The sequence below is a fragment of the Nerophis ophidion genome, linkage group LG25, assembly GCF_033978795.1.
Source record: "Nerophis ophidion isolate RoL-2023_Sa linkage group LG25, RoL_Noph_v1.0, whole genome shotgun sequence".
Lineage (NCBI taxonomy): Eukaryota > Metazoa > Chordata > Actinopteri > Syngnathiformes > Syngnathidae > Nerophis > Nerophis ophidion.
The window spans coordinates 38,751,299-38,776,361 of NC_084635.1; the positions used below are offsets into that span (position 1 = coordinate 38,751,299).

Genomic DNA, 25,063 nt, shown 5'->3' on the forward strand with positions numbered 1-25,063 from the left:
CATATATGTATCATGATGATGTGAAATCATGTAGTACATATATGTATCATGATGATGTGATAGCATGTAGTACATATGTATCATGATGATGTGATATCATTTAGTACATATATGTATCATGATGATGTGATAGCATGTAGTACATATATGTATCATGATGTGATACATTGTAGTACATATATGTATCATGATGATGTGATAGCATGTATTACATATATGTATCATGATGTGATACATTGTAGTACATATATGTATCATGATGATGTGATATCATGTAGTACATATATGTATCATGATGATGTGATATCATGTAGTACATATATGTATCATGATGATGTGATAGCATGTAGTACATATATGTATCATGATGTGATACATTGTAGTACATATATGTATCATGATGATGTGATATCATGTAGTACATATATGTATCATGATGACGTGATAGCATGTAGTACATATATGTATCATGATGATGTGATAGCATGTAGTACATATATGTATCATGATGATGTGATAGCATGTAGTACATATGTATCATGATGATGTGATATCATTTAGTACATATATGTATCATGATGATGTGATAGCATGTAGTACATATATGTATCATGATGTGATACATTGTAGTACATATATGTATCATGATGATGTGATAGCATGTAGTACATATATGTATCATGATGTGATACATTGTAGTACATATATGTATCATGATGATGTGATGTCATGTAGTACATATATGTATCATGATGATGTGATATCATGTAGTACATATATGTATCATGATGTGATACATTGTAGTACATATATGTATCATGATGATGTGATATCATGTAGTACATATATGTATCATGATGTGATATCATGTAGTACATATATGTATCATGATGATATGATATCATTTAGTACATATGTATCATGATGATGTGAAATCATGTAGTACATATATGTATCATGATGATGTGATAGCATGTAGTACATATGTATCATGATGATGTGATATCATTTAGTACATATATGTATCATGATGATGTGATAGCATGTAGTACATATATGTATCATGATGTGATACATTGTAGTACATATATGTATCATGATGATGTGATAGCATGTAGTACATATATGTATCATGATGTGATACATTGTAGTACATATATGTATCATGATGATGTGATATCATGTAGTACATATATGTATCATGATGACGTGATAGCATGTAGTACATATATGTATCATGATGATGTGATAGCATGTAGTACATATATGTATCATGATGATGTGATAGCATGTAGTACATATATGTATCATGATGATGTGATAGCATGTAGTACATATATGTATCATGATGATGTGATAGCATGTAGTACATATGTATCATGATGATGTGATATCATTTAGTACATATATGTATCATGATGATGTGATAGCATGTAGTACATATATGTATCATGATGTGATACATTGTAGTACATATATGTATCATGATGATGTGATAGCATGTATTACATATATGTATCATGATGATGTGATATCATGTAGTACATATATGTATCATGATGATGTGATATCATGTAGTACATATATGTATCATGATGTGATACATTGTAGTACATATATGTATCATGATGATGTGATATCATGTAGTACATATATGTATCATGATGTGATATCATGTAGTACATATATGTATCATGATGATATGATATCATTTAGTACATATGTATCATGATGATGTGATATCATGTAGTACATATATGTATCATGGTGATGTGATATCATGTAGTACATATATGTATCATGATGATGTGATACCATGTACTAATATATGTATCATGATGATGTGATACCATGTAGTACATATATGTATCATGATTATGTGATACCATGTAGTACATATATGTATCATGATGACGTGATAGCATGTAATACATATATGTATCATGATGATGTGATACCATGTAGTACATATATGTATCATGATGCTGTGATACAATGTAGTAAATGTATGTATCATGATGATGTGATATCATGTAGTACATATATGTATCATGATTATGTGTTACCATGTAGTACATATTTGTATCATGATGATGTGATACCATGTAGTACATATATGTATCATGATGATGTGATATCATGTAGTACATATATGTATCATGATGATGTGATAGCATGTAGTACATATATGTATCATGATGTGATACATTGTAGTACATATATGTATCATGATGATGTGATATCATGTAGTACATATATGTATCATGATGTGATATCATGTAGTACATATATGTATCATGATGATATATCATTTAGTACATATATGTATCATGATGTGATATCATGTAGTACATATATGTATCATGGTGATGTGATAGCATTTAGTACATATATGTGTCATGATGATGTGATACCATGTAGTAATATATGTATCATGATGATGTGATACCATGTAGTACATATATGTATCATGATGACGTGTTACCATGTAGTACATATTTGTATCATGATGATGTGATATCATGTAGTACATATATGTATCATGATGATGTGTTACCATGTAGTACATATATGTATCATGATGATGTGATATCATGTAGTACATATATGTATCATGATGATGTGATAGCATGTAGTACATATACGTATCATTATGATGTGATATCATTTAGTACATATATGTATCATGATGATGTGATATCATGTAGTACATATATGTATCATGATGGTGTGATATCATGTAGTACATATATGTATCATGATGATGTGAAATCATGTAGTACATATATGTATCATGATGATGTGATATCATGTAGTACATATATGTATCATGATGATGTGATATCATGTAGTACATATATGTATCATGATGATGTGAAATCATGTAGTACATATATGTATCATGATGATGTGACAGCATGTAGTACATATATGTATCATGATGATGTGAAATCATGTAGTACATATATGTATCATGATGATATGATATCATTTAGTACATATATGTATCATGATGATGTGATATCATGTAGTACATATATGTATCATGGTGATGTGATAGCATGTAGTACATATATGTATCATGATGATGTGATACCATGTACTAATATATGTATCATGATGATGTGATACCATGTAGTACATATATGTATCATGATTATGTGATACCATGTAGTACATATATGTATCATGATGACGTGATAGCATGTAATACATATATGTATCATGATGATGTGATACCATGTAGTACATATCTGTATCATGATGCTGTGATACAATGTAGTAAATGTATGTATCATGATGATGTGATATCATGTAGTACATATATGTATCATGATTATGTGTTACCATGTAGTACATATTTGTATCATGATGATGTGATACCATGTAGTACATATATGTATCATGATGATGTGATATCATGTAGTACATATATGTATCATGATGATGTGATAGCATGTAGTACATATATGTATCATGATGTGATACATTGTAGTACATATATGTATCATGATGTGATATCATGTAGTACATATATGTATCATGATGTGATATCATGTAGTACATATATGTATCATGATGATATATCATTTAGTACATATATGTATCATGATGTGATATCATGTAGTACATATATGTATCATGATGATGTGATACCATGTAGTAATATATGTATCATGATGATGTGATACCATGTAGTACATATATGTATCATGATGACGTGTTACCATGTAGTACATATTTGTATCATGATGATGTGATATCATGTAGTACATATATGTATCATGATGATGTGTTACCATGTAGTACATATATGTATCATGATGATGTGATATCATGTAGTACATATATGTATCATGATGATGTGATAGCATGTAGTACATATACGTATCATGATGTGATATCATTTAGTACATATATGTATCATGATGATGTGATATCATGTAGTACATATATGTATCATGATGGTGTGATATCATGTAGTACATATATGTATCATGATGATGTGAAATCATGTAGTACATATATGTATCATGATGATGTGATATCATGTAGTACATATATGTATCATGATGATGTGATATCATGTAGTACATATATGTATCATGATGATGTGAAATCATGTAGTACATATATGTATCATGATGATGTGACAGCATGTAGTACATATATGTATCATGATGATGTGAGACCATGTAGTACATATACGTATCATGTTGATGTGATATCATGTAGTACATATATGTATCATGATGATGTGATATCATGTAGTACATATATGTATCATGATGATGTGATATCATGTAGTACATATATGTATCATGATGATGTGATAGCATGTAGTACATATATGTATCATGATGATGTGATATCATTTAGTACATATATGTATCATGATGATGTGATATCATGTAGTACATATATGTATCATGATGGTGTGATATCATGTAGTACATATATGTATCATGATGATGTGAAATCATGTAGTACATATATGTATCATGATGATGTGATATCATGTAGTACATATATGTATCATGATGATGTGATATCATGTAGTACATATATGTATCATGATGATGTGAAATCATGTAGTACATATATGTATCATGACGTGTTACCATGTAGTACATATTTTTATCATGATGATGTGATATCATGTAGTACATATATGTATCATGATGATGTGTTACCATGTAGTACATATATGTATCATGATGATGTGATATCATGTAGTACATATATGTATCATGATGATGTGATAGCATGTAGTACATATACGTATCATTATGATGTGATATCATTTAGTACATATATGTATCATGATGATGTGATATCATGTAGTACATATATGTATCATGATGGCGTGATATCATGTAGTACATATATGTATCATGATGATGTGAAATCATGTAGTACATATATGTATCATGATGATGTGACAGCATGTAGTACATATATGTATCATGATGATGTGATAGCATGTAGTACATATACGTATCATTATGATGTGATATCATGTAGTACATATATGTATCATGATGATGTGATACCATGTAGTACATATATGTATCATGATGATGTGACAGCATGTAGTACATATATGTATCATGATGACGTGAGACCATGTAGTACATATACGTATCATGTTGATGTGATATCATGTAGTACATATATGTATCATGATGATGTGATATCATGTAGTACATATATGTATCATGATGATGTGATATCATGTAGTACATATATGTATCATGATGATGTGATACCATGTAGTACATATATGTATCATGATGATGTGATATCATGTAGTATGATTGTGTGTTGGAATATGATGTACTTTAGTCTCCAAAAAGACAATATTGCTATTTTTCAGAGTCGTCCATGTTTCTTCCTGTCACTCCGCTCATGAGCAAACATCGCAAGTCTCTCAACCTTCTACCACTCCCTCACCACCTCCATGCTGCTGCCAGGACTGCACAAGTACTACCAGCTCACACTTCCTGTGGGAATGTTCTCGTTACATCTTCCCTCTCACGTGGGAGTGTTTTGTTTACATCTTCTCTTTCATGTGGGAATGTTCTGTTTCATGTGTGAATGTTTTATTTCATGTGTGATTGTTCCATTTACATGTTCTGTTTTATTTGTGAATGTTCTGTTTACATCTTCTGTTTCATGTGTGAATGTTCTGTTTACATCTTCTTTTTCACGTGTGAATGTTCTTTTTCATGTGTGAATGTTCTGTTTACATCTTCTGTTTCATGTGTGAATGTTCTGTTAACATGTTCTGTTTCATGTGTGAATGTTCTGTTCACATCTTCTGTTTCATGTGTGAATGTTCAGTTTCATGTGTGAATGTTCTATTTCATGTGTGATTGTTCTATTTACATGTTCTGTTTCATTTGTGAATGTTGATTGATTTATGCTTTTATTAGTAGATTGCACAGTACAGTACATATTCCATACAATTGACCACTAAATGGTAACACCCCAATAAGTTTTTCAACTTGTTTAAGTCGGGGTCCACGTTAATCAATTCATGTTCTGTTTACATCTTCTGTTTCATGTGTGAATGTTCTGTTTCATGTGTGAATGCTCTGTTTACATCTTCTGTTTCATGTGTGAATGTTCTGTTTCCATCTTATGTTTCATGTGTGAATGGTCTGTTTACATCTGTTTCATTTGTGAATGCTCTATTACATCTTCTTTTTCATGTGTGAATTTTCTATTTCATGTGTGAATGCTCTATTTACATATTCTGTTTCATGTGTGAACGTTCTATTTACATGTTCTGTTTCACGAGTGAATGTTCTGTTTACATGTTGTGTTTCATGTGTGAATGTTCAGTTTCATATGTAAATGTTCTGTTATGAATAGTCTGTTGAAATGTTCTATATTATGTGTGAATGTTCTATTTCATGTTTAAATATTCCGTTTTATGTGTGAATGCTCTTTTTAAATATTCTGTTTCATGTGTGAATGGTCTGTTTCATGAGTGAATGTTCTGTTTCATGTGTGAATGTTCTGTTTCAATGTAAATGTTCTGTTATTAATGTTCTGTTGAAATGTTTTATTTTATGTGTGAATGTTCTATTTCATGTTTAAATATTCTCTTTCATGTGTGAATGTTGTATTTCATTTTTAAAAGTTCTATTTAATGTTTAAATGTTCTGTTTCATGTTTGAATGTTCTATTTAATGTTTGAATGTCCTGTTTTATGTTTAAAAGTTGTTTAATGTGTGAATGTTCTATTTAATGTTTGAATGTTCTGTTTCATGTTTAAATGTTCTGTTTCACATGTGAATGTTGTATTACATGTTTAAATTTTATATTTCATGTGTGAATGTTCTATTTCATGTTTAAAACTTATATTTAATGTTTGAATTTTCTGTTTCATGGTTAAAAGTTCTGTTTAAAAGTTCTGTTTCATGTGTGAATGTTGTATTTCTTGTTTAAATGTTCTACTTAATGTTTGAATGTTCTATTCAATTTTGGAATGTTTTATTTAATGTTTAAATGTTCTGTTTATTGTTTAAATGGTTCCTTTCGTGTGTGAATGTTCTGTTACATGTTTGAATGTTTTAATTATGTTTTAAATGTTCTATTTCATGTTAGAAGGTGAGTTTGAAGGTTGTGTTTCCCTCTGAAGGCTGTCAGTGCTGCAGATCTTCACCTGCCTAAAGACGCAGAAGGAAAGACAGACTTTGGCAGTTTGGTGCAGCAACTGAAGGAATGTCCTTCTCTGCAGGACCAAGCAGACATTCTTTATGTCCTCTACGTCATGAAGTAAGCACCACCACAACAACAACAATAACGACAATATGTGTGACGCTGTGCCTGCTAACAACAGAGGAGCTGATTGGCCGGTGGACTTGCCAGGTGCGAGTGTGAGCGTGCGAGTGCTGCTGGAGGAACTTTACGTGCAGGCAGGAGCGAGCAAGGAGTGGGCGCTCATCAGATACATTTCTGGAATATTACGCAAGAGAGTGGAGGTCCTCTCTGAGGTGAGTCACTACTCTCATTCATTACTCATGATAACATATCATTTATAAACACTGTCAATCATTTAGGACTGTAAACACTTCTGATTATCAATTATTTATTCATATAAACACTTATGAATGGCAACATTTATTACTGTCAACACTATATATATATATATATATACACATATATGTTAGAATCATATGCACATGTTAGAATCATATCATGAAGTTTATTTTGCATCAAAATCCAAGGATTTTCATTTGGTTGCAAAATAAACTTCATGAGAATAGAAAAGGACACGTTTAAATGTTATAGTCCCCTCTAGTGGCTAACCAGAATACTGCACATTGTAGGACACTGTTTTCAATTAACTGTGTGTGTGTGTGTGTGTGTGTGTGTGTGTGTGTGTGTGTAGGCTTGCACGGACCTTATTTCTCACCACAAGCAGATAACAGTCGGTCTTCCTCCTGAGCCCAGAGAGAAAGTCATTACAGTGTAAGTCATAAACATTGTTAGTAGTTCACAGTGTAAGTCATAAACATCGTAAGTAGTTTGCAGTGTAATTCATAAACATCATAAGTAGTTCACAGAGTGTAAGTCATAAACATTACTAGTAGTTCACAGTGTAAGTCATAAACATCGTTAGTAGGTCACAGTGTAAGTCACAAACATCGTTAGTAGGTCACAGTGTAAGTCATAAACATTGTTAGTAGTTCACAGTGTGAGTCAAACATCGTACTTAAGTAGTTCACACAGCGTAAGTCAAAAACATTATTAGTAGTTCAGTTTAAGTCATAAACATAGTTAGTAGTTCAGTGTAACTCATGAACTTTGGTAGTAGGTCACAGTGCAAATCATAAACATCGTTAGTAGTTCACAAAGTGAGTCATAAACATGGTTAGTAGGTCAGTGTAAGTCATAAACATGGTTAGTAGGTCAGTGTAAGTCATAAACATCGTTAGTAGGTCAGTGTAAGTCATAAACATTGTTAGTAGGTCACACAACATGGTTAGTAGTTCACAGTGTAAGCCATAAACATGGTTAGTAGTTCACAGTGTAAGTCATAAACATGGTTAATATTTCACAGTGTAAGTCATAAACATGGTTAATATTTCACAGTGTAAGTCATAAACATGGTTAGTAGTTCACAGTAAGTCATAAACATGGTTAGTAGTTCACAGTGTAAGTCATAAACATGGTTAGTAGGTCACAGTGTAAGTCATAAACATGGTTAGTAGGTCACAGTGTAAGTCATAAACATGGTTAGTATTTCACAGTGTAAGTCATAAACATGGTTAGTATGTCACAGTGTAAGTCATAAACATGGTTAGTAGTTCACAGTGTAAGTCATAAACATGGTTAATAGGTCTCAGTGTAAGTCATAAACATGGTTAGTAGGTCACAGTGTAAGTCATAAACATGGTTAATAGGTCACAGTGTAAGTCATAAACATGGTTAGTAGGTCACAACACGTTCTTTCACTTACTTGTGTGTTGTTTTGTTGTTGTTGTGTAGTCCTCTTCCTCCTGAGGAGCTCAACAATCTGATCTATGAAGTCAGCGGTCAAGACATCAGTGTTGCTGTCCTCACTCAGGTTGAATATATCTATTCATACTACATCATATATGTACTTTTACTACATCACATATGTATTCATACCACATCACACATGTACTCATACTACATCACATATGTACTTATACCTCACATATGTATTCATACTACATCACACATGTACTCATACCACATCACATATGTACTCATACTACATCACACATGTACTCATACTACATCACATATGTACTTATACCTCACATATGTATTCATACTACATCACATATGTATTCATACTACATCAAACATGTACTTATACTACATCACATATGTATTCATACTACATCACACATGTACTTATACTACATCACACACTAATTCATACTACATCACATATGTATTCATACTACATCACACATGTACTTATACTACATCACATATGTATTCATACTACATCACATATGTATTCATACTACATCAAACATGTACTTATACTACATCACATATGTATTCATACTACATCACACATGTATTCATACTACATCACACATGTACTTATACTACATCACATATGTATTCATACTACATCAAACATGTACTTATACTACATCACATATGTATTCATACTACATCACACATGTATTCATACTACATCACACATGTACTTATACTACATCACATATGTATTCATACTACATCACATATGTATTCATACTACATCAAACATGTACTTATACTACATCACATATGTATTCATACTACATCACACATGTACTTATACCACATCACACATGTACTTATACTACATCACACATGTATTCATACTACATCACATGTATTTATACTACATCACATGTATTCATACTACATCAAACATGTACTTATACTACATTACATATGTATTCATACTACATCACACATGTACTTATACAACATCACACACTAATTCATACTACATCACACATGTATTCATACTACATCACATATGTACTCATACTACATCACATATGTATTTATACTACATCACATGTATTCATACTACATCACATGTATTTATACTACATCACATGTATTCATACTACATCACACATGAATTCATACTACATCACTTATGTACTCATACTACATCATATGTATTCATACTACATCACATATGTATTCATACTACAACACACATGTACTTATTGTACATCACATATGTATTCATACTACATCATATATGTACTTATACTACATCATATATGTATGTATTGGTGGTGGTGTACCTGGTGATGAAGTATGTATGTATATGTAGAGGAGATGGTGGTGTACCTGGTATAAAGTATGTATGTATGTATGTGTACAGTAGATGGTGGTGTACCTGGTGATGAAGTATGTATGTATATGTGTAGGAGATGGTGGTGTACCTGGTGATGAAGTATATGTATGTACAGGAGTTGGTGGTGTACCTGGTGATGAAGTATGTATGTATATGTGTAGGAGATGGTGGTGTACCTGGTGATGAAGTATATGTATGTACAGGAGTTGGTGGTGTACCTGGTGATGAAGTATGTATATGTACAGGAGATGGTGGTGTACCTGGTATAAAGTATGTATGTATATGTACAGCAGATCATAGTGTACCTGGTGATGAAGTATGTATATGTAGAGGAAATGGTGGTGTACCTGGTATGAAGTATGTATGTATATGTACGTACAGGAGATGGTGGTGTACCTGGTGATGATGTATGTGTATGTACAGGAGATCATGGTGTACCTGGTATAAAGTATGTATGTATATGTACAGGAGATGGTGGTGTACCTGGTGTAAAGTATGTATGTATATGTACAGGAGATGGTGGTGTACCTGGTATAAAGTATGTATGTATATGTACAGGAGATCATGGTGTACCTGGCATAAAGTATGTATGTATATGTAGAGGAGATGGTGGTGTACCTGGTATGAAGTATGTATGTATGTATATGTACATACAGGAGATGGTGGTGTACCTGGTGATGATGTATGTGTATATACAGGAGATCATGGTGTACCTGGTATAAAGTATGTATGTATATGTACAGGAGATCATGGTGTACCTGGTATAAAGTATGTATTTATATGTACAGGAGATCATGGTGTACCTGGTATAAAGTATGTATGTATGTATATGTACAGGAGATCATGGTGTACCTGGTATAAAGTATGTATGTATGTACTATATGTACAGGAGATCATGGTGTACCTGGTGATGAAGTATATGTATGTACAGGAGTTGGTGGTGTACCTGGTGATGAAGTATGTATATGTACAGGAGATGGTGGTGTACCTGGTATAAAGTATGTATGTATATGTACAGCAGATCATAGTGTACCTGGTGATGAAGTATGTATATGTAGAGGAAATGGTGGTGTACCTGGTATGAAGTATGTATGTATATGTACGTACAGGAGATGGTGGTGTACCTGGTGATGATGTATGTGTATGTACAGGAGATCATGGTGTACCTGGTATAAAGTATGTATGTATATGTACAGGAGATGGTGGTGTACCTGGTGTAAAGTATGTATGTATATGTACAGGAGATGGTGGTGTACCTGGTATAAAGTATGTATTTATATGTACAGGAGATCATGGTGTACCTGGCATAAAGTATGTATGTATATGTAGAGGAGATGGTGGTGTACCTGGTATGAAGTATGTATGTATGTATATGTACATACAGGAGATGGTGGTGTACCTGGTGATGATGTATGTGTATATACAGGAGATCATGGTGTACCTGGTATAAAGTATGTATGTATATGTACAGGAGATCATGGTGTACCTGGTATAAAGTATGTATTTATATGTACAGGAGATCATGGTGTACCTGGTATAAAGTATGTATGTATGTATATGTACAGGAGATCATGGTGTACCTGGTATAAAGTATGTATGTATGTACTATATGTACAGGAGATCATGGTGTACCTGGCATAAAGTATGTATGTATATGTACAGGAGATCATGGTGTACCTGGTATAAAGTATGTATTTATATGTACAGGAGATCATGGTGTACCTGGTATAAAGTATGTATGTATATGTACAGGAGATCATGGTGTACCTGGTATAAAGTATGTATTTATATGTACAGGAGATCATGGTGTACCTGGCATAAAGTATGTATGTATATGTACAGGAGATCATGGTGTACCTGGTATAAAGTATGTATTTATATGTACAGGAGATCATGGTGTACCTGGTATAAAGTATGTATGTATATGTACAGGAGATCATGGTGTACCTGGCATAAAGTATGTATGTATATGTACAGGAGATCATGGTGTACCTGGTATAAAGTATGTATGTATATGTACAGGAGATCATGGTGTACCTGGTATAAAGTATGTATGTATATGTACAGGAGATGGTGGTGTACCTGGTATAAAGTATGTATGTATATGTACAGGAGATCATGGTGTACCTGGTATAAAGTATGTATGTATATGTACAGGAGATCATGGTGTACCTGGTGTAAAGTATGTATGTATATGTACAGGAGATCATGGTGTACCTGGTATAAAGTATGTATGTATATGTACAGGAGATCATGGTGTACCTGGTATAAAGTATGTATGTATATGTACAGGAGATCATGGTGTACCTGGCATAAAGTATGTATGTATATGTACAGGAGATCATGGTGTACCTGGTATAAAGTATGTATGTATATGTACAGGAGATCATGGTGTACCTGGTATAAAGTATGTATTTATATGTACAGGAGATCATGGTGTACCTGGTATAAAGTATGTATGTATATGTACAGGAGATCATGGTGTACCTGGTATAAAGTATGTATTTATATGTACAGGAGATCATGGTGTACCTGGTATAAAGTATGTATGTATATGTACAGGAGATCATGGTGTACCTGGTATAAAGTATGTATGTATATGTACAGGAGATCATGGTGTACCTGGTATAAAGTATGTATTTATATGTACAGGAGATCATGGTGTACCTGGTATAAAGTATGTATGTATATGTACAGGAGATCATGGTGTACCTGGTATAAAGTATGTATGTATATGTACAGGAGATCATGGTGTACCTGGCATAAAGTATGTATGTATATGTACAGGAGATCATGGTGTACCTGGTATAAAGTATGTATGTATATGTACAGGAGATCATGGTGTACCTGGCCATGTTCGTGCGCTCGCAGCCCTCCCTGTTTGGAGACATGCTGAGACTGAGGACAGGACTCATCATGCAGGTGATGGCCACAGAGCTAGCTCGCAGTCTCACATGTTCTGGTAGGAAAACTCTCTTCTGCCTCCACAAAGTCACGTTCATGTCATGAAGAGGATGAAGACCGACACACCAAACAGACATATTGATGACTAACTTTCAGGTGAGGAGGCGTCAGAGAGTCTGATGAGTCTGAGTCCTTCTGCCATGAAGAAGCTGCTGCATCACATCCTCAGTGGGAAAGAGTTTGGAGTGGAAAAAAGCAGTCAGTCACTTTTCATTCATTATCACTAGCATTATTATCATTATTATTATTAGCATAAGGTGAGAGTGCCATCTCCGGGTTGGGGAGGAGACCCTGCCCCAAGTGGAGGAGTTCAAGTACCTAGGAGTCTTGTTCACGAGTGAGGGAAGAGTGGATGGTGAGATCGACAGGCGGATCGGTGCGGCGTCTTCAGTAATGCGGACGTTGTACCGATCCGTTGTGGTGAAGAAGGAGCTGAGCCGGAAGGCAAAGCTCCCAATTTACCGGTCGATCTACGTTCCCATCCTCACCTATGGTCATGAGCTTTGGGTCATGACCGAAAGGATAAGATCACGGGTACAAGCGGCCCAAATGAGTTTGGGTCTCTCCCTTAGAGATAGGGTGAGAAGCTCTGCCATCCGGGAGGAACTCAAAGTAAAGCCGCTGCTCCTCCACATGGAGAGGAGCCAGATGAGGTGGTTCGGGCATCTGGTCAGGATGCCACCCGAACGCCTCCCTAGGGAGGTGTTTAGGGCACGTCTGACCAGTAGGAGGCCACGGGGAAGACCCAGGACACGTTGGGAAGACTATGTCTCCTGGCTGGCCTGGGAACACCTCAGGATCCCCCGGGAGAAGCTGGACCAAGTGGCTGGGGAGAGGGAAGTCTGGGCTTCCCTGCTTAGGCTGCTGCCCCCGCGACCCGACCTCGGATAAGCGGAAGAATATGGATGGATGGATATTATTATTATTAGAATTATTATTATTATGCAACAATTATGTCATCTCTCTCTCTATAGAAGTGAGTTGACATAATTATGACAATTATTATGTCAACTGTGTATATATATATATATATGAGTTGGGAAATTGTGTTAGATGTAAATATAAACAGAATACAATGATTTGCAAATCCTTTTCAAGCCATATTCAGTTGAATATACTACAAAGACAACATATTTGATGTTCAAACTCATAAACATTTTTTTTTTTTTTTGCAAATAATAATTAACTTTGAATTTGATGGCTGCAACACGTGCCAAAGTAGTTGGGAAAGGGCATGTTCACCACTGTGTTACATCACCTTTTCCTTTAACAACACTCAATAAAGATTTGGGAACAGAGGAAACTAATTGTTGAAGCTTTGAAAGTGGAATTCTTTCCCATTCTTGTTTTATGTAGAGCTTCAGTCCTTCAACAGTCCGGGGTCTCCACTGTCGTATTTTACACTTCATAATGTGCCACACATTTTCCATGGGAGACAGGTTTGGACTGCAGGCGGGCAAGGAAAGTACCCGCACTCTTTTACTACGAAGCCACGCTGTTGTAACACGTTGCGAATGTGGCTTGGCATTGTCTTGCTGAAATAAGCAGGGGCGTCCATGAAAAAGACGGCGCTTAGATGGCAGCATATGTTGTTTCAAAACCTGTATGTACCTTTCAGCATTAATGGTGCCTTCACAGATGTGTAAGTTACCCATGCCTTGGGCACTAATGCACCCCCATACCATCACACATGCTGGCTTTTACACTTTGTGTGGATAACAGTCTGGATGGTTCCCTTCCCATTTGGTCCGGATGACACAATGTCGAATATTTCCAAAAAACAATTCGAAATGTGGACTCGTCTGACCACAGAACACTTTTCCACTTTGCATCAGTCCATCTTAGATGATCTCGGGCCCAGAGAAGCCGGCGGCGTTTCTGGATTTTGTCGATAAATGGCTTTCGCTTTGCACTTACAGATGTAGAAACCAACTGTATTTAGTGACAGTGGTTTGTGGTGATATCCTTTAGGGATTGATGTCGGTTTTTGATACGGTGCCGTCTGAGGGATGGAAGGTCACGGTCATTCAATGTTGGTTTCCGGCCATGTCTCTTACGTGGAGTGATTTCTCCAGATTCTCTGAACTTTATTTGCGGAAAAAAAAAATAAAAAGTTTTTTTAGTTTGAACATCAAATATGTTGTCTTTGTAGCATATTCAACTGAATATGGCTTGAAAAGGATTTGCAAATCATTTGTATTCACAATTTCTCATGGAAACAGGGTTTGTATATATATATATATATATATATATAAATAATATATTTATATTTATACACATACATACATATATATATACATACAGAGGTGGGTAGTAACGCGCTACATTTACTCCGTTACATTTACTTGAGTAACTTTTGGGATAAATTGTACTTCTACAAGTAGTTTTTATGCAACATACTTTTACTTTTACTTGAGTATATTTATAGAGAAGAAACGCTACTTTTACTCCGTTCCATTTATCTACATTCAGCTCGCTACTCGCTACTTTTTTTTATCGATCTATTAATGTTTGTTTTGGTTTGTCAGACAGAGCTTCAAAGTAGAATCTACACATGCCTGCCTTTCACCAATCACATGCAGTCACTGGTGATGTTGGACCAATCAAACAGAGCCAGGCGGTCACATGACCGTCTCACGTTCAACCCGACTTAAGTCGAAAAGTTTATTGGGGTGTTACCATTTAGTGGTCAACTGTACGGAATATGTACTGTACTGTGCAATCTAGTAATAAAAGTTTCAATCAATCAAAAGTGTAAAGGAAAAAAGACACATTTTATTTCAACCGTACTTCCCGTCAAAAGCCTAAAGACTGATCGCACAGTTCCTGTCTTCACAATAAAAGCGCCGCTCCATCGCGCCTGCGCTAACAAAATAAGAGTCTCCGAAAGCCAGCACTACCAAGCTAGCAAGCTACGGAGTTTGCCGCCAATGTATTTCTTGTAAAGTGTATAAAAACCAATATGGAAGCTGGACAAATAAGATGCCAAAAAACAACGACTTTCATGTGGTATTAGACAGAAAAGAGGAACTTTTTTTCTCCTCCATTTGAAAACGTGGACATTATCAGCACTATACTGTCTGATTCCAATCAATGCAAGTCATCACAATCAGGTAATACACCAACTTATATTCTTGTCTTCATGAAAGATAGGAATCTATATGTTAAACATGCATGTATATTCATTAAAACACCTTCAACATGTCAACAAAAACGGCAAAATAAATATAAATTACATACTGTATATATAAATGTATTTATGTATATATATATATATATATATATATATATATATATATATATATATATATATGATATGTGTGTGTATGTATATATGAGGTAGATCACCTCGACTTGGTCATTTACTAAGTAATTGATAAACGTTGAAAAACTTATGTGTGTGTGTGTGTGTGTGTGTGTGTGTCAGTGCGACCTACGCGTGTCCCGTCCACCGTGTGTAGTCCAGCTATCTCCATCCATGAAGTGGGACACACTGGAGCCACCAAGACTGAGCGCTCAGGAATACACCAACTGAAGAGCGACATCAAACAGGTGACTCACTCACTCACACACACACACACACACACACACACACACACACACACACACACACACACACACACACACACACACACACACACACACACACACACACACACACACACACACACACACACACACACACGAATATGAACATTTGAAGTATTATTCATATTGTGGCTCGTACTTGTGCTTCCAGTTGGATGATTGTCAGCCACTCAGTGTGCGTTGAAGTTAACTGGCTAACATCCAACATCTTCACCTCCATGATCATTTCTTTGCTTTTTGCAGCTGCTGCATTGTTGACAGCTGTGCATGATGATGTCATCTTCTCATACTCAGATTCTCAGTGGTGGTGTGTCCACATGCAGCAATGTCACCTCGCCTCGCTCCACGGTAACATCTCATCTGCTTGCACCTTTTAGCACTTGGAACACAACGTTATTCATGCACACACCTCTAACGTTCACTCACAAGTGCAGAATGCTAACCATAGCATGCAAACACGTGTAAGGTTCACCCACAAATGCAGAATGCTAACATTAGCATGCACACACCTGTAAGGTTAACCCTAAAATGCAGAATGCTAACATTAGCATGCACACACCTGTAATGTTAACCCTAAAATGCAGCATGCTAACATTAGCATGCACACACCTGTATGGTTAACCCTAAAATGCAGAATGCTAACATTAGCATGCACACATCTGTAAGGTTCACCCACAAATGCAGAATGCTAACATTAGCATGCACACACCTGTATGGTTAACCCTAAAATGCAGAATGCTAACATTAGCATGCACACACCTGTATGGTTAACCCTAAAATGCAGAATGCTAACATTAGCATGCACACACCTGTAAGGTTAACCCAGAAAATGCAGAATGCTAAAATTAGCATGCAAACACCTGTAAGGTTAACCCTAAAATGCAGAATGCTAACATTAGCATGCACACACCTGTAAGGTTCACCCTAAAATTCAGAATGCTAACATTAACATGCACACACCTGTATGGTTAACCCTAAAATGCAGAATGCTAACATTAGCATGCACACACCTGTATGGTTAATCCTAAAATGCAGAATGCTAACATTAGCATGCACACACCTGTAAGGTTAACCCAGAAAATGCAGAATGCTAAAATTAGCATGCAAACACCTGTAAGGTTAACCCTAAAATGCAGAATGCTAACATTAGCATGCACACACTTGTAAGGTTAACCCTAAAATGCAGAATACTAACATTAGCATGCACACATCTGTATGGTTAACCCTGAAATGCAGAATGCTAACATTAGCATGCACACACCTGTATGGTTAACCCTAAAATGCAGAATGCTAACATTAGCATGCACACACCTGTAAGGTTAACCCTAAAATGCAGAATGCTAACATTAGCACGCAAATTTAAATGGTATTAAGGAATGTCAAAGTCATAAAAGGTAAATGGAAATAAGGTAGGTCAAAGTACATAAAAGTTCAACAGTACTTGGATACGTCAAAAATACATAAAAGTTAAATGTAGTAAGGTATGTCAAAGTACATAAAAGTTCAAAGGTAATCAGGTATGTCAAAGTACATAAAAGTTCAATGGTAGTAAGGTATGTCAAAGTACATAAAAGTTCAAAGGTAATCAGGTATGTCAAAGTACATAAAAGTTCAATGGTAGTAAGGTATGTCAAAGTACATAAAAGTTAAATGATAAGGTATTACAAGTACATAAAAGTCAAATAGTTATTAAGTACTTAAAAGTTGAAATGGAACAAGGTATGTCAAAGTACATAAAAGTTAAAAGGTAATAAGGTATGTCAAAGTACATAAAAGTTAAAAGGTAATAAGGTATGTCAGAGTACATAAAAGGAACATGGTAATAGGGTATGTCAAAGTATATAAAAGTTAAAAGGTATGTCAGAGTTCATTAAAGTTTCAAGGTAATAAGGTATGTCAAAGTACATAAAAGATACATGGTAATAAAGTATGTCAGAGTACATAAAAGTTAAATGATAAGGTATTAAAAGTACATAAAAGTCCAATAGTAATAAAGTATGTCAAAGTACATAAAAGTTGAAAGGGAACAAGGTATGTCAAAGTACATAAAAGTTAAAAGGTAATAAGTTATGTCAAAGTACATAAAATGTAAATTGTAATAAGGTATGTCAGAGTACATAAAAGGAACATGGTAATAAGGTATGTCAAATTATATAAAAGTAAAAAAGTATGTCAGAGTTCATTAAAGTTTCAAGGTAATAAGGTATGTCAAAGTACATAAAAGATGCATGGTAATAAAGTATGTCAGAGTACATAAAAGGTAATAAGGTGTGTCAAAGTACAAAAAAAGATACATGTTAATAAAGTATGTCAGAGTACATAAAAGGTAATAAGGTGTGTCAAAGTACATAAAACGTAGATGGTGATAAGGTATGTCACAGTAAATAAAAGTTAAATGGTAATAAGGTATGTCATAGTACATAAAAGTTAAATGGTAATAACGTATGTCAAAGTATATAAAAGTTCAAAGGTATGTCAAAGTACATGATAATAAAGTATGTCAGAGTACATAAAAGATAAGGTATGTCAAAGTACATGGTAATAAAGTGTGTCAGAGTACATAAAAGGTAATAAGGTATGTCAAAGTAGATGAAAGGTAAATGGTAATAAGGTATGTCATAGTACATAAAAGTTAAATGGTAATAAGGTATGTCATAGTACATAAAAGTTAAATGGTAATAAGGTATGTCAAAGTACATAAAAGTTAAATGATAATAACGTATTTCAAAGTACATAAAAGTTAAAAGGTATGTCAAAGTACATGATAAAGTATGTCAGAGTAAATACAAGTTAAAAGGTATGTCAAAGTACATAGTAATAAAGTGTGTCAGAGTACATAAAAGGTAATAAGGTATGTCAAAGTACATGAAAGGTAAATGGTATGTCAAAGTACATGATAATAAAGTATGTCAGAGTACATAAAAGATAAGGTATGTCAAAGTACATGATAATAAAGTGTGTCAGAGTACATAAAAAGTAATAAGGTATGTCAAAGTACATGAAAGGTAAATGGTAATAAGGTATGTCAAAGTACAAAAAGGCCCATGACTGAAATGATGAGCAGGTGTACCTAATCATGTGAATGTTGGTCAAAAGTGAGAAGATGGACCCCCAGCAGTGAAAGTGAAAGTGTTGCTCCACAGCGGTGCAGCAGCCCGTCCACCCCCAGTGGGATGTTGTCTCCAGTGGGGTGTGGTCCAGGAGACGGTCAGCTGCAGTGGGAGGCCAGACAAGGCCAGTGGCTGAGGAGACGCAGGTTGGACGGAGCCATCAACAGAGTTCCTGCAGGGTTCTACCAGAAGGTGTGGCGAATCCTGCTCAAGTGTCACGGCCTCTCCATCGACGGCTACGTCTTACCTTCTTCTGCCACCAGAGAGGTGCCCCCACTCGCCTGTCTTCTTCACTCATCCACCCATCCATCCATCCATCTTCTTCTTCTCCTTGTACGTGTGCAGATGACAGCCAGAGAGATGAAGTTTGCAGTGCAGGTGGAGAGCGTGCTCAACCACGTCCCTCAGCCCGAGTACAGACAACTGCTGCTGGAGACCCTCACCCTCCTGGGGCTGCTGGCCGACCTGCACCTCCACAACCTGGGGGCCATCATCCATGTGGACCGCATCCTGCACATGGCCAACAACCTCTTCCTTAGCGACCAGGTAACGACCTCTTCCTTAGCCACCGGGTAACAACCTCTTCCTTAGCCACCGGGCAACAACCTCTTCCTTAGCCACCGGGCAACAACCTCTTCCTTAGCCACCGGGCAACAACCTCTTCCTTAGCCACCGGGCAACAACCTCTTCCTTAGCCACCGGGCAACAACCTCTTCCTTAGCCTCCGGGCAACAACCTCTTCCTTAGCCACCGGGCAACAACCCTCTTCTTTAGCCACCGTGCAACAACCTCTTCCTAAGCCACAGGGCAACAACCTCTTCTTTAGCCACCGGGCAACCGCCTCTTCCTAAGCCACCGGGCGACAACCTCTTCTTTAGCCACCGGGCAACAACCTCTTCCTAAGCCACCGGGCAACAACCTCTTCCTAAGCCACCGGGCAACAACCTCTTCCTAAGCCACCGGGCAACAACCTCTTCTTTAGCCACCGGGCAACAACCTCTTCTTTAGCCACCGGGCGACAACCTCTTCTTTAGCCACCGGGCAACAACCCCTCCTTTAGCCACCGGGCAACAACCTCTTCCTAAGCCACCGGGTAACAACCTCTTCTTTAGCCACCGGGCAACAACCTCTTCCTAAGCCACTGGGCAACAACCTCTTCTTTAGCCACCGGGCAACAACCTCTTCTTTAGCCAGCGGGCAACAACCTCTTCTTTAGCCACCGGCAACAACCTCTTCTTTAGCCACCGGGCAACAACCTCTTCTTTAACCACCGGGCAACAACCTCTTCTTTAGCCACCAAGCAACAACCTCTTCCTAAGCCACTAGGCAACAACCTCTTCTTTAGCCACCGGGCAACCGCCTCTTCCTAAGCCACCGGGCGACAACCCCTTCTTTAGCCACCGGGCGACAACCTCTTCCTAAGCCACCGGGCAACAACCTCTTCCTAAGCCACCGGGCAACAACCTCTTCCTAAGCCACCGGGCAACAACCTCTTCCTAAGCCACCGGGCAACAACCTCTTCCTAAGCCACCGGGCAACAACCTCTTCTTTAGCCACCGGGCAACAACCTCTTCTTTAGCCACCGGGCGACAACCTCTTCTTTAGCCACCGGGCAACAACCCCTCCTTTAGCCACCGGGCAACAACCTCTTCCTAAGCCACCGGGTAACAACCTCTTCTTTAGCCACCGGGCAACAACCTCTTCCTAAGCCACTGGGCAACAACCTCTTCTTTAGCCACCGGGCAACAACCTCTTCTTTAGCCAGCGGGCAACAACCTCTTCTTTAGCCACCGGCAACAACCTCTTCTTTAGCCACCGGGCAACAACCTCTTCTTTAACCACCGGGCAACAACCTCTTCTTTAGCCACCAAGCAACAACCTCTTCCTAAGCCACTAGGCAACAACCTCTTCTTTAGCCACCGGGCAACCGCCTCTTCCTAAGCCACCGGGCGACAACCCCTTCTTTAGCCACCGGGCGACAACCTCTTCCTAAGCCACCGGGCAACAACCTCTTCCTAAGCCACCGGGCGACAACCTCTTCTTTAGCCACCGGGCAACAACCTCTTCCTTTGCCACCGGACGACAACCTCTTCCTTAGTGATAAGTTAACATTTTTAAACAGCCTCTTATTTAGCAACCGATTAACATTTATAACAACCTCTTCCTTAGCAACCAGTTCTAACGTTCACAACAATCGTTTCCTTAGCGACCAGTTAACATTTATAACAAACATCATCTTTAGTGACCGGGTAGCGTTTATAAACCACCTCTTCCTTAGCGACCAGGTAACGTTTATAAACCACCTCTTCCTTAGCGACCAGGTAGCGTTTATAAACCACCTCTTCCTTAGCGACCAGGTAGCGTTTATAAACCACCTCTTCCTTAGCGACCAGGTAGCGTTTATAAACCACCTCTTCCTTAGCGGTCAGGTAACATTTATAAAGCACCTCTTCCTTAGCGACCAAGTAGTGTTTATAAACCACCTCTTCCTTAACAAGCAGGTAACGTTTGTAAACCACCTCTTCCTTAGCGACCAGGTAGCTTTTATAAAGCACCTCTTCCTTAGCAACCAGGTAGTGTTTATAAACCACCTCTTCCTTAACAACCAGGTAACGTTTATAAAGCAGCTCTTCCTTAGCAAGCAGGTAGTGTTCCCTGGTGGCTAACATGGTCATTATTCTAGCAGCGTGTGACAAAAAAAGCCTCCCTGACTTCTTCTCTCCACACGAGCAGAAGTCTCTGAGCGTGTGTGACGACTTCCTGGAGAAGGACGCAGCAACAGGAATCTGCAACCTTTTCTACGACAGCGCCCCCAGTGGTCGCTACGGCACCATGACCTATTTGACCAAAGCTGTCATGACCTACGTGCACGACTTCCTGCCCGCCTCCAGCTGCAGCATGCAGTGACAACACCACCTGCAACAACCATCCGCTTTTATTTTGAAACAGCTGCACAACATGGATTTTATTTGGGATTTTCTGTCACGGTAACAATTAGACACACAGCTTGTACTTCAGTATAAATACTGTGCATACATCAGTATCTGCAGTATAAATACTGTACATACATCAGTATCTGCAGTATAAATACTGTACATACATCTGTATCTGCAGTATAAATACTATGCATACATCAGTATCTGCAGTATAAATACTGTACATACATCTGTATCTGCAGTATAAATACTATGCATACATCAGTATCTGCAGTATAAATACTATGCATACATCAGTATCTGCAGTATAAATACTATGCATACATCAGTATCTGCAGTATAAATATTGTACATACATCAGTATCTGCAGTATAAATACTGTACATACATCTGCAGTATAACTACCGTACATACATCAGTATCTGCAGTATAAATACTGTACATACATCAGTATCTGCAGTATAAATACTGTACATACATCTGCAGTATAAATACTGTACGTACATCAGTATCTGCAGTATAAATACTGTACATACATCTGCAGTATAAATACTGTACATACATCTGCAGTATAAATACTGTACGTACATCAGTATCTGCAGTATAAATACTGTACATACATCTGCAGTATAAATACTGTACATACATCAGTATGTGCAGTGTAAATACTGTACATACGTCAGTATCTGCAGTGTAAATACTGTACATACATCTGCAGTATAAATACTGTACGTACATCAGTATAAATACTGTACATACATCTGCAGTATAAATACTGTACATACATCAGTATCTGCAGTATAAATACTGTACATACATCAGTATCTGCAGTATAAATACTGTACATACATCAGTATCTGCAGTATAAATACTGTACATACATCTGCAGTATAAATACTGTACATACATCAGTATCTGCAGTATAAATACTGTACATACATCTGCAGTATAAATACTGTACATACATCAGTATGTGCAGTGTAAATACTGTACATACGTCAGTATCTGCAGTGTAAATACTGTACATCTGCAGTATAAATACTGTACGTACATCAGTATAAATACTGTACATACATCTGCAGTATAAATACTGTACATACATCAGTATCTGCAGTATAAATACTGTACATACGTCAGTATCTGCAGTGTAAATACTGTACATACATCTGCAGTATAAATACTGTACGTACATCAGTATAAATACTTTACATACATCTGCAGTATACTGTACATACATCAGTATCTGCAGTGTAAATACTGTACATACATCAGTATCTGCAGTATAAATACTGTACATACATCAGCAGTATAAATACTGTACATACATCAGTATTTACAGTATAAAAACAGTACATAAGTGCACAAGTTTTATGCTCAAACTAAGAAATGATTCCATTTATATTTCACCATTCCGGAAGCAATTATGTGTAACTGTACAAGAATGAGGTGTTATATTATTATGAGTGATGTCAGACATCATGGCGACACTAACATTTGCTGTCAATCATGTCAATAAGTTCCTAAAATTAGAGACTTTGTGTGGCCTTCAACAGCATGTCCTCTAATAGTTGTATATTTCAACATTAATGTAGTGTTTACATCCCAAATAAACTACAACTTTGTTTTCCAAAACTCATTAAAGACTTATTGTTAATATCCGTTCAACGCTTCAAATCAATCTGATTTAAGCATGTTTGACTTTGATACTTGGTTGGAAAACAAAACACCTATTGATCTTCATCAATTAGTGAAAAACTGCTGAATATGTCATTTCTTTTATGAGAGCAGAGTTCTAATAAAGTCATCATATTCCTGTGCAATATGTCGTACTCTCCACTTTCAGTCTGCATGTTTGCACTGCAAGTAAGAGAATAATTGTGAAATGTCATAAACAATAGTGATTGACAGGTGTATCCCACCTAAGTAATGGAACAATTCAATAAATGGAGGTTGGCCTTTCTTTGTCTAGTTTTGGCTGTTTTTAAACTGTTTTTGGCTTGACTTCCTGTTTTGGACTCTTATTGTTTCCACTTCCTGTCTTCACCGCCAGGGGGTGATCAGTAATGATGGTTGCAGCTGCTAATTAAATGATTTAATTAAGACTG

General features: G+C 36.5%; 1 protein-coding gene across 1 annotated transcript in view; it reads left to right on the top strand.

Annotated features, from left to right (window-relative positions):
- LOC133543036 (phosphorylase b kinase regulatory subunit alpha, liver isoform-like) overlaps positions 1-25,063 on the top strand; it is a 42,218-nt gene extending 17,155 nt beyond the window's left edge. Inside the window, exons 10-21 of the mRNA XM_061887400.1 lie at positions 5,378-5,484; positions 7,151-7,287; positions 7,352-7,505; positions 7,904-7,983; positions 9,004-9,082; positions 13,193-13,322; positions 13,421-13,522; positions 16,752-16,876; positions 17,207-17,260; positions 20,056-20,289; positions 20,368-20,568; positions 22,756-25,063. Of these exons, the coding sequence (XP_061743384.1) occupies positions 5,378-5,484; positions 7,151-7,287; positions 7,352-7,505; positions 7,904-7,983; positions 9,004-9,082; positions 13,193-13,322; positions 13,421-13,522; positions 16,752-16,876; positions 17,207-17,260; positions 20,056-20,289; positions 20,368-20,568; positions 22,756-22,929 (1,577 nt within the window). The 3' untranslated portion in view covers positions 22,930-25,063. The remainder of the gene's footprint in view (positions 1-5,377; positions 5,485-7,150; positions 7,288-7,351; positions 7,506-7,903; positions 7,984-9,003; positions 9,083-13,192; positions 13,323-13,420; positions 13,523-16,751; positions 16,877-17,206; positions 17,261-20,055; positions 20,290-20,367; positions 20,569-22,755) is intronic.